The sequence below is a fragment of the Mustela nigripes genome, chromosome 1 (genome assembly GCF_022355385.1).
Source record: "Mustela nigripes isolate SB6536 chromosome 1, MUSNIG.SB6536, whole genome shotgun sequence".
Taxonomy (NCBI): domain Eukaryota; kingdom Metazoa; phylum Chordata; class Mammalia; order Carnivora; family Mustelidae; genus Mustela; species Mustela nigripes.
This window is the reverse complement of record NC_081557.1, coordinates 179,800,918-179,812,938: the sequence shown is the minus strand read 5'-3', so window position 1 is coordinate 179,812,938 and position 12,021 is coordinate 179,800,918. Positions and strand designations below refer to the sequence as shown.

Below are 12,021 nucleotides of genomic sequence, written 5' to 3'. Positions count from 1 at the left end.
GTCTGAGTAAAATGAATGTGTGTGTATGTAGTTACATGTTTTGTGGGAAGAAAAGGGAAAAGGATAGAAGGAAAGTCAGGTCATTGCAAACCCATTGTTTCTATGGTAAAAAGAACTTAAAGAAAAAAATTGGGGGTTTTAATCTCTCTTTAAAAAATCAAAATAAAACCTTTGGAGGGACCATGAAATGCTTAAGTTACACCTTTTTATTTACATAGTTCTCTATGTGATGTTTTTATTAGAATAACATGTTTATATACAATAGAATACAATAGAAATATAACATTTATGCCAGATTTTAAGCCAGAGCACATCATCTTCTTGGGTCTCCTTTTCTTCCTCTTTCAAAGGAGTAGAGTCTTGTAGTGTTACTATGATGGTCAAATGAGGTAAAATGTGTACCAGTGTTTTGTAGGCTGTAAAGTGTTACAAGAAAAAGTGATTGCGTTACTAAGAGACCATTCATTTTAAAGATCCCAGAGGTTCATGAAAAGTATGACCTTTACCCAGGACTATATATATGTTTCATTTGGGGTACTTGTATTATTTTGGCTGGAAAAGGCTTTTAAATCTACTTGTTGGGGGATAAATTTATTGTATATCTGCTTAGAAGCTTTTGATAGGGTTCTCTGCCAATTAATTATTCATTGAACTCATAAGTTTCAAATCCAGATCTGTATTATCAATAAAAGAGCAAAAGCAAGACATGTACTCTAGCTTTTATAATTTATGAATGCCTAAGGAATAATAAATGCATTGACATGATAGATCACACTTTAACCAGAACAGCTTTTTCTGTCTTTGTATTTCATAATTTTTTCATTTGCAGCTACAATTTCGAACTATTTCCAAATCACTGTTTTCTTATTTTTTAAATGTAAATGACTGGTATTTCTCCTACTTACCAAGACTGAAGCTACAAGAAATTTCCGAAATATTTGTTTAATCTGGGGAAATCCAAATAACTACTTTGGAATTATATCAGAATATATTTTTCTACTCAGGAAATACAAGTACAAATAAGAATATTTTCTTAGGTTGGATATGGTTATGTCATACTTCAGAAACAATCCAGTGACCTCAGATCATTGAGCAGTGTCCCAAAATAAGTTTAACAAAAGGTCTTGAGAGAGACCTGAAGAAGTGATAATTCTAGTGAAGTTAAAACATTTTTCTCCCTTTTTTTGAGCATTGATTTTCTTAGTTTCTGTGTCTCCTCCTTCCCACAGATGGAGTCATCCGACTTGGAGGTGGTAAAGGCAGCCACGAGGGCCGCCTTGAGGTGTATCACCGGGGACGGTGGGGGACTGTCTGTGATGATGGCTGGACTGAGCTGAATACATACGTGGTTTGCCGACAGCTGGGATTTAAGTAAGGCTCAAGATGTGATGTGGCTAAATGCCAAATTATGTTTTTAAAATTCTCATTTTGTAATCCTTACATGTAATTTCTGTCATACTAACAATACGTGTTCTCTGTCATCTATCTACCTGTCTATTTATCTACCCACCTACCTACCTATTCCCCTCTCTATATATGGAAGGACAAAAAACCTCAGTAAAAAGCGGTAACATTTTCTGTGATGATGAATAACCGTATCTTGTTATTTATCTCATTACCTTTCCTGTCACCACCTTTCTTGAGTAATTGGTTAGAGCCATGGGTGACTTTTAGATTTCTTTCTTTTTTTAAAAGATTTTATTTATTTATTTGACAGGGAGAGAGAGATCACAAGTAGGCAGAGAGGCAGGGGGGAGGGAAGCCGACTTCCTGCTGAGCAGAGAGGCCAACGATGTGGGGCTCGATCCCAGGACCTGATTGTGACCTGAGCTGAAGGCAGAGGCTTAACCCACTGAGCCACCCAGGTGCCCCTAGGTTTCTTTGTGTCTATTCAAGTAAGACTGTATGCTTTGAATGCTCGGTTTTATTCGGACGCATCACTGCTATTAGATGGTGTTGGTTCTGACATCATCGTGTCTGAAATCTCAGGGAAGTCCAGTGTCACATGCTTTGGTATTACATTACTCCCTTTCTCAAATGTGATGATAATTATCACTTTTATTTGAGAAAAATGGCCTTCTTGTCATGAGATGACCTTTCCAACTCACCCTTGACCTGACTCGTAAAATCTAGTATCACGCTTTGAGCAGTGGATTTCGTGTCACACACATACTGCATTCCAGAGTAACCGCAAATGATGCCTTTTAGCTGCTATTTGAATGAAGCCCATGAATGCCCATTCTTTCTTGTTTTTCATATTTCTGGGTCATGCTTGAATCAATTGTCTCAAGCTTGAAAAAATTGACAATCATTTCATGCTTGAGATAGAGCTAATTGAAAATATTCATTAAACCTTAAAAATATACTTTCATCCAAGCCAAGTATTATCATGTTTAAACATATTTTTAAATTTGTAAAAGTAGTATAAAATACTAGAGCTTAGAAAATAAAAATTAAAAAACTACCCATAATTTTTCCATTCTTATACCATTATTATAATAATTTATGTGTTTCATTTTATAACAACTGATAGTATGTACTTTTTCTATCCATATTACTTACCTTTATATTACTACAGTCATAATTTTTTTTTTTAAAGATTTTATTTATTTGACAGAGAGAGATCACAAGTAGGCAGAGAGGCAGACAGAGAGAGAGGAGGAAGCAGGCACCCTGCTGAGCAGAGAGCCCGATGTGGGACTCGATCCCAGGACCCTGAGATCATGACCTGAGCCGAAGGCAGCAGCTTAACCCACTGAGCCACCCAGGCGCCCCTCTACAGTCATAATTTTTAATGACAACATAATGTCCATTAAATGTTCATACCATAATTTACTTATATTTGGGTTAGTTTAATTTTTCCTATTATAAACAATGATACCATGAAGATATAAATACGTGTTATTGCCCAATATTTTGCATTTTCATGGGCAGTGTGGTTGTGATTACTGTGTCAGCGGATATGACATACCAGCCAAATAAATATTAATGTTTAATTAATAAGAATTATTTAATAAGTGCCATTTCATCTTTGAGTGAATCTCTGTTAGGCCTGAGAACTGTATTCCATTTTTATAGATTTAGAAAGATTCATAAATACTATTAGTTGCTATATTTATATTTTGCCTTATTAATAAAAACAATAGAGTGAGTTTTTCTCCATATTTTTAAAATCTTGTTTCACAAATATATTCAGTTTTTCTTATATATACAGAATATCACCTTAATGGTTCTAAAAATGTTCTCACTAATATTTGTTAAAAGTTCTAAGTGATTGTGTTAGGAGTAGAATAAGCGTGGGCCAGATTTAGTTTTTGGTTTTCAGAGGAATTTCTGAAACAGTATGTTTTGAGCTAAGGAAGGGGTGAACTCTGGGTTTCTTTGTACAAATGAAATCTCAAAGTAAAATGACTTCTTGTTATCTGTTATATAGTTGATATGGACAGAGAATAATCAGACTGATGCATTTTGTGGGAAAGTGGTGTAAATTCAAAGTGGTAGCAGTATGAGATTTAGGATAATTTTTTTTCTCGCTGAGATTTGATTAGTTAGCAAAATGGAGATCTTAGGTAATGAAAAGTTCTAGTGTTTTTAATTTATTGAAATGTTCATCTTCTTAAATGTAATACAAGTGCATTACAAGAAACTGAGAAAATTAATGCGAGAAAGATTTCTTCATATTCTTTATGTAGAAATAATAAAAATATTTCAGTAAAGGAAGTGACTGACAAAATTTTATGAGTATGAGTTTAATTACATAGACTCTTAGAACCAAAAGACACCTTAAATAATTTTTAGCTCAGTTATTTCTAGAGGTTTGGAATTTGCAGAATAACGAAAACAAAATTGGGGGAAGGATGAATGAAAGTACAGATTGTGATTTAGTTACCAACTTTTAATTTTGCAACTTTTTCCTGTTTCCACAATGTATATATTTATTATAATTTTTGTAGAGCATTGTTACAAAGAAAGTCAATTGGAACTCAATATAATTTATACAGTTTTAAAAATCAGATTTCTGTAACAATGAAAAGCAGAGAGCATCGCCATTATTCTGATTTTGGTGAGCTGAAATCCAAGTCTTATCATGAATTGGGGGTAGTGCTTGAGGAATCACTGAACTTTACACGCAGTTTTTATTTTGGAAGAGATGATGCCAAAGAGGTCTAGAGGAGCTGATGAAATCAGATGAGCTCAGGCGGCTCTTGAGAGGCCAATACGAGACAACTGTTCTAATTTTATGGTTTATGGTGTTATTTCCATTGTCAGAAATGGGAGGTCCATTTCTTTGCTGTGCATTCTCTCTGGTTGGTGAGTTAAATTGTAGCCAAAACACAAGAATGAATGGAATGGGGGAAAAGGATTAATTATCCATTAGGTACATGTTGAGTCAATAAAAATTGTTAAGATGATCGAAATGTGTGATGGGGAGAACACTGCTCTTGAACTGTGTCTTTCAGAGTTTTATTTATTTATTTTTTTTAAGATTTGTTTCTTTTGAGTGCATACTCACTTGAGAAAGAGAGTGAAAGAGAGCACAAGCCGGGGTGGGGCGGGGCAGCAGGCAGAGGGAGAAGCAGACTCCCCGCTGAGGGAGCCCAGTGCAGGCTCAATCCCAGGACCTTGAGATGACCTGAGCTGAAGGCAGACACTTAACTGACTGACCCACCCAGGCGCCCTGGAACTGTGTCCTTCAGATAAGAGAAAGAGCAAGCACTTATCCTCTGGAGTTATGATGGTTAATCAGGTTGTTTGTTTTATGATTTGTGCTTCCTTGAAACAAGAGATAGCAGTTCTATGCACAATGTTTATTTTATTGCCACAGATATGGCAAACAAGCCTCTGCAAACCACTTTGAAGAAAGCACAGGGCCCATATGGTTGGATGACGTCAGCTGCTCAGGAAAGGAGTCCAGTTTGGTTCAGTGTTCCCGGAGGCAGTGGGGAAGGCATGACTGCAGCCATCGGGAGGACGTTGGCATCACCTGCTACCCTGGTGGCAATGGATACAGACTATCTCTGGGTGAGGATTGGCCGCAGCTTTGGAGTAGCCATAATTCACCTCCCACTGCGCCTCTATCCACTGGTCTGGAATGGGAAGCATTTCTCAGCTTTGGCTTTTTTTAAGTCAGTTTTCTGTGATGCTCTGAAAAAACTTTTGAGTCTTTCCACCAAGGTTATAAAATTTCTATTCCTCAAGTTATTATTCTTTACATAGAAGCCTAAGTTTCTCACTAAAAATCTTTAAAATCACATGTATCTGAAAGATGGAATAAAGAAGGTGCGGTGTCCATTTCCCCCCCGATTGGTCACCTGCTCTGATTCTCATTCACCTTGAATTCTAATGAACGATTTGGGATGGAATTTAAAAAAAAAAAAAAAAAAAAAAAGGAACAAAACAATAGCTCTCTCTTGCACTCCCCACGATTTATTTCTTCTTTAGTCCCAAGGCCTTGTCAGTCGTTGGTCACCAGTCATTCATTGCTCTGTACTCACCTAGATCTTTCTAGTTTCTCAGTGGGTTCCCAAGAGGATTATTGGAGTAAATAACCCATCCATCTTTCTAAGATATCCTGTTACTCTAGAAACCCATCTGTGTCCTTTACTATTCCCCCATTCCAAATTTCTTTACATCTCTAGTCAGATAAAATGTGACTGGTTCGTCTAACAGTCTGGAAATATTTGTGGTAAACATCCTTCTGTAAGCAGAGAGCAACTACATGTCCTTGACCGACTTAACATCTGACTGTTCTTAACATCTTAACATCCTTTGAGGATGACAGAATAATTATAAATAAAATAGAGGGAGATATTAAAAAGAATTGCCAAGACTACCAGGGCTCCATTATATATCGAAACACATAGTTTTTGGTGAATAGATGTTAAAATCATCACAGGTGGTCCTTACTTATCATCTCAGAGTTGCATCAACCCCTTTTGCATCCTTCTATTTTGAGACTATGAAGCTTTAATCTTCACATTATAAAATAACACAACTTGTTGAATCCCACAGTATTTATTGTATACTTAAGTTTGTCAAAGTATGTGGTTGGTTCCTCATTGTACTCTAACCTGTGAGATCATGATGACTCACTGCTCTAACCTAACATGATACCAAGGAGAAATAGAACATTTTACTCCACCCTTTAGTCATACTTTCAGTTTTGCTTTTTCATTTGTACTCCTTTCTTCTGCGGGATTTCTGATCTTCCTGGGATTATGTGAGGAGTGATTGTGTGTGGCTGGGGGAAATAGAACATGTTTGCTAGACATGGATACCCGTGGCTCCAGATAGCAGGTATTTGGATCACGGAGTGATCTACTCAGGCACAGTGCATCGATACTCCAGGTGATGAAGTACTCTAAATACTATACAAATTATTATAATCGGAGTCCCCTGGAAGCCTGTGTGGTTAAATGCATGCATATGGTCAGGCAACTAATTTTTCCAATTCCCTTGAAAATCTTTAATTCTAGGATTCTAGATATATTTTTAAAATTTAAAAAGCTGAAGATGATAATTATTAATAAAATATGTGATCATTATTATAAATGTCTTTGGTCCTAATTTCAGTAATACATCTATTAACTATTCATTTGTCTGAAGAACATTATGTCTGGGCCAAATATACTTTTGGAATAGAATCATATTACCACTTATTCATCCAAAGAGATCATTATTTTCCCACTTATCAAAAAGGATTGCATATTTAAAACAAGCTAAGAGAAGGAAATCATGGAATTGTAATATAAAAAAATAGCATTTTAAAAACAATTGAGATTTTTTACTTCTTTGGCACTGTAATAGTGAGTTGTCAGACTATTACTGTTTTCAAGTGTTTGAGAGGTAACTTGGGGACCTTAACTTTAGATGTGAATTGAAGCGCTCAAAATTAATAATTCATCAATAGACACTGTTTATATTTGGGTGTGTGGTAGATGGAATACTCAAAAACAATATTCTAATTCAATAAAAGTAATTCTAGTAAGAATGCAGTTAATACTCTGTGTGAACTGGAGGAAATTTGGGGGATGGTAAATATGTAGATTCCTCATTTGAATATTGCACCAATTTTTTTTTTTTTTTTTTAATTTAAGTAATCTCTACCCCCAGTATGGGGCTCGAGTTTATGGACCTGAGATCAGGAGCTGCATGCTCTTCTGGAACCAGCCAGGTGCCCCAGTATTGCACCAATTCTGAATTTCAGAGTATTAAATCCTAGAGAGAGTTTGTCTACAGTGAGATGGTCTCTTACCCAATTTTATAGCATAACATCATGACTTTTAACTTAGCTAAATTTTATCTTCTCTAAAAATATTATTTTCTAGAAATAATGTATTAAATCAATGTTAACAGGAGAATTAAAATAAAGAAAACTCTATTGGAAGTCCAAGTTTGAAATATAAAATTACATATGATTTAAGATAATATATAATCATTGTACTGTTTAGTTTTCCTGGGCATTTTATATTTAAGATTTTAGAAATAAAACATGTATATTATTGCTACCATAACAAAAAGAACTTAAACAGTAAGATGGTATTGATAGAATGTCATCCTAAATGTCATCCAATTTTCCCTTCAAGCATTGAAAATCCAACAATTCTGTAAAACGAAGTGCTGAAATTAGGTTCAGAAATGCTGCATGCATTATTTGTACGAAGCATGTAATTGAGGTTTTAGAAACACTTTATCATTTTTATTTTTATGGTTTATGAAAAACTGTCCATAAAATGCCTAGAAGGAAATATGAAGATCTCATTCCATGTGCACGTGTTTTCTTAATTTTGGACCAAACATACAAAAATGTAAAAATTTAGGACTTTAAGAAAAGAATTTCACCTTTTTTAGGTTTTTTTTTCCTTTGAAGATCACTTTTCTATTTTATTCCTTAAAAGAAACACAAAAACTCCAGACTTTCAGATAGATTAATAAGAAATGTAAAGTTTCAAGTATACTGTGTTTTGTGCCATGGTTAAAACCCCAAGTGTTTTAGCTATTGTAAGCAGTGCATAGAGTAGGCACTCCATAAACATTTGTTGATTTTGACTTTGCTTTATTGATTCTACCATGATAACTAGTAGATAGATAATAGTAGACAGATACCTGGCCGACAAAGTGAGTATGACAGGGATAGAAACTAAAGAGCCAGCAACTCGGAGGATAACAAAGAAGGATGGAAAAGTATAAAAATGGATCAGAAGACTCAACGTAGGACATGTCCATGTTGCCAACAATATTTTCTGTCAGTCAGCCAATCCCAATCTAGTACTTTCATATGCTGGTTTAAACAGAAATGATATTTAGTTCTTTAGCTGCTTACTTCACCTCCTTAGTTCTGCTGAGTTCAGCTGGCTTCATGGTTTTCCCTAAATCCTTATCAGTAAATCTCAGGGGCCCTGAAGCTGAAGACCCTTCTAGAATCTGAAGGGTCTTAATTTGCTTGGGCTGCTTTAACAAAGCATCACAGTGGATAGCTTACACAACAGGTATATATTGTCTTATATTTCTGGAGTCCAAAATCAAGGGGCCATCAGGATTGGTTCCCTCTGAGGGCTAAGAGGGAAGGCTCTGTTCCAGGCCTCTCTCTCATCTTACAGATGGCCCTCTTCACCCTGTGCATCTTCACATAGTCTCTTCCCCTTTTACAAAGACATTAGTCATAGTGGATCAGGGCCCACCCTAATGACCTCACAGGTCAACCCAGGACAGTATGCAAAGGGCAGTGAGGGCTTTTGGTTAAATAGCACCATATTTATTGGTGTTGGTAGAGATATGTGAGATTCTACAAATGGCTTCATTTGCATAACTTAGATTAAACCTCAGTTTGAAAGAGATCAGTTTCTCAACTTAAAAAAAAAATAGAATGAGATTAAAAAATTTTTTTTTTATTTTTTAACTACAACATTTAAAAAATTGAGGTATAATGAACATATAACGTTATATTAGTTTCAGGTATACAACATAATGATTCAATACTTGTATACATTGTGAAATGATCACCACAGTAAGTCTAATACCCATCACATAACATAGTTACAAATTTTTTTTTCTTGTGTTGAGAACTTTTAAGATCTACTGGCAGCAATATTCAAATATGAAATATAATATTATTAACTATATTCACCATACTATACATAGCACTCTTTGAAATCTTAGTAATTTTTATGACTTAAGCCCTTTTTTGGAAACATTAGTAAATAGGAAGGCTGAAATGGAAACTGCCCCTGTTAGCTGCTGCCTTCTTTACTTTTTTTCCCCTATACATTCCAGTTACCCATGCAGGGTGCGTGTGTGTATAAATATATATACATCATATATATATGTGTGTGTATATATACATACATATATAATGTATGTTACATATATAATATACATACATATATAATGTATGTATATATACACACACATATATATATGATGTATATATATGATATATATATATGATATATATATATCTTCCTAAAAATCTCAGCTTTGGAGTATAAATTTCTAGTTATGTTCAAAGATAAATGAACATACGTGAAACAAAAACAACTCTAAAGAAATGTCTTTTACAATTTAGAAGTTCATGGTAATAAAATAAGACTATTCACAATTTTGCAGTGGTAATCATTCATTCATTCACTCAACAAACAGCTACCTCTTGCCCTCTGTATGTGAGGCACTGTTCCAAGTGCTGGGAATTCATAGTGGAGCAAGTGAGTGCTCTGACCCCAAGGCTTCAAATGACATTGCAAAAGTCGATACAGTTTTTTATTAATACCTCTTCCTCACCCTCTCTTGTATTACCCAGCTGATTTTATGGCTGATATAAAAAATGAATTGTATTTTATAAAGTCTCTCATACTTCAACATTAGTTTGCTGTTTTGGCTTTTCTAATACTTTCAAATCATACTTAGGTTTTCCCATCAGACTGATGGATGGAGAAAATAAGAAGGAAGGACGAGTGGAGTTGTTCATCAATGGCCAGTGGGGAACCATTTGTGATGATGGCTGGACTGACAAAGATGCAACTGTGATCTGTCGTCAGCTTGGCTACAAGTAAGAGAAACCGAATCATTTGGCATGGTTTCTTGATGAGCATTTCTGACTTTTTAGGTTTGTTCTAATGAGTTATTTCTTACCTAAAAATAATTTCTATGAATCAGTTGGAAATACTGGCAGCATACTGACTTGATTCCAGATTATTAAGAAATACTAAGGAGAGTCTGCTTAAATTTTTCTATTTTCCTAAAAGCAAGATACATTGTTACATGAGAAATATAGCTTTGGGAGCAGGTGGCTAGCTCAACTGGAGAGCATGCAACTCCTGATCTCAGGGTCGCCAATTCAAGCCCCATGTTGGGCCTAGAGCTTACTCAAAAAAAAAAAAAAAAAAAAAAAAATTGCTTTTATCTAATAGCAAATAGTCTAATAATTCTTGAATATTCATAATACTGCTTTTACCAGGTAAAGTTGGTAACCTTTTCTCTTTGATTTAGGTTTCAACACTGTAGCCTTCTTAAGAGACTCTGGAGTTACTGAAATTGTGGTTAGTTCTCCTTATTCACAGCCATTATACTTTCTAAAGTCACAGTGAATACAGTATCAGCAAATACTGAGTCATTGCTTCTAGAGTTAAGGTTGAACAAGAAGATGCTCTGCCTTCTTATTTTAGCTTTCAAACTTGCAAAATTTTGGTCTATTAATTTTTTTCATTTTTTGATGATTTCACTGTTTTTTTTTTTCTTTTTTAAAGATTTTATTTATTTGACAGAGAGAAAAATCGAGAGAGGGAACACAAAGCAGGAGAAGTGGGAGAGGGAGAAGTGGGCTTCCCGCTGGGCAGAGGCGGGGCTCAATCCCAGGACCCTGGGATCATGACCTGAGCTTCATGAAGGCAGATGCTTAATGACTGAGCCACCCAGGTGCCCCAATGACTTCACTGTTTAAAATGCCATCAACGTAGGGTGCTCAAGAGCTATCCAGCGTTCCTGAGAGCAAAAAGGCTGTGATGCACTTTCTGGAGAAAATATAGGTGGTAAATAGGCTTCACTGAGGCATGAGTTTCAGTGTGAAAAACATGGCACTAAGTAGACTGTGAAAAGGACACGTGTTTGTTTGAGAGCTGAAATAAATAAGAAGGTTATCTTCTTGTGAGACTTCAACTGGGTAATGCACATTTGTGGGGGTTTTGAACATGTGTGCAAATGACTGTGAAAACACTGTGAGTATTAATTTGGCAGCTGCAAATATATGGAACATGTTACAGTTTAGAGGTTATGAAATTTAGACAAATATGCATAAATTGATGAGCTCATAATAGATTACTAATGTTGGTTTGGATTTTATTTTATTTTTTAAAAGATTTTATTTATTTATTTGACAGAGAGATCACAAGTAGGCAGAGAGGCAGGCAGGGTAGGGGGGGGAAGCAGGTTCTCTGCTGAGCAGAGAGCCTGATGAGGGGCTCGATCCCAGCACCCTGAGATCATGACCTGAGCTGAAGGCAGAGGCTTAACCCACTGAGCCACCCAGGTGCCACTGGTTTGGATTTTAAAATATATCTTTAATTATACATCTATGCATATCTTAAGTATTGATAAATTTAACGGGTTATTCCTATGCAGAATACATTTTTATTTTTACAAGTATTTCTAATTTGCAATGCCTGGGTGGCCCAGTTGGTTAAGTGTCCAGCTCTTGATTTTGGCTCAGGTCCTGGTCTCAGAATTGTTAAGATCAAGCCTCCTTGGGTTCCATGTTCTGGTGAAGTCTGCTTGTCCCTCTCCTTCACACTCTGCCCTCCTCCTCTGCCCCTCCCCCACAACATGTGCATGTGCTCTGGTCTCTCTCAAAAAATAAAATCTTAAAAAAGTAGTATTTCTTGATTTAATAAGAAGTCAAATGCTTTTTCTAATTTTTTAATTCAAAGTTTGCTTTTGGTTACCCAGACCCTACTTCAGTTTACTGCTGCTCAGTTTTGGACTTGGTTGCAATTCCAATTGTCTTATGGTAAATGGGTCCATTATTTGTGA

General features: G+C 35.6%; 1 protein-coding gene across 2 annotated transcripts in view; it reads left to right on the top strand.

Annotated features, from left to right (window-relative positions):
• The window catches only part of PRSS12 (serine protease 12), a 75,680-nt gene that overhangs the window by 35,911 nt on the left and 27,748 nt on the right, over positions 1-12,021 (top strand). For both annotated transcript variants that reach the window (XM_059377794.1, XM_059377791.1), the window contains exons 6-8: positions 1,230-1,371; positions 4,826-5,022; positions 9,904-10,045. In XM_059377794.1, the coding sequence (XP_059233777.1) occupies positions 1,230-1,371; positions 4,826-5,022; positions 9,904-10,045 (481 nt within the window). The remainder of the gene's footprint in view (positions 1-1,229; positions 1,372-4,825; positions 5,023-9,903; positions 10,046-12,021) is intronic.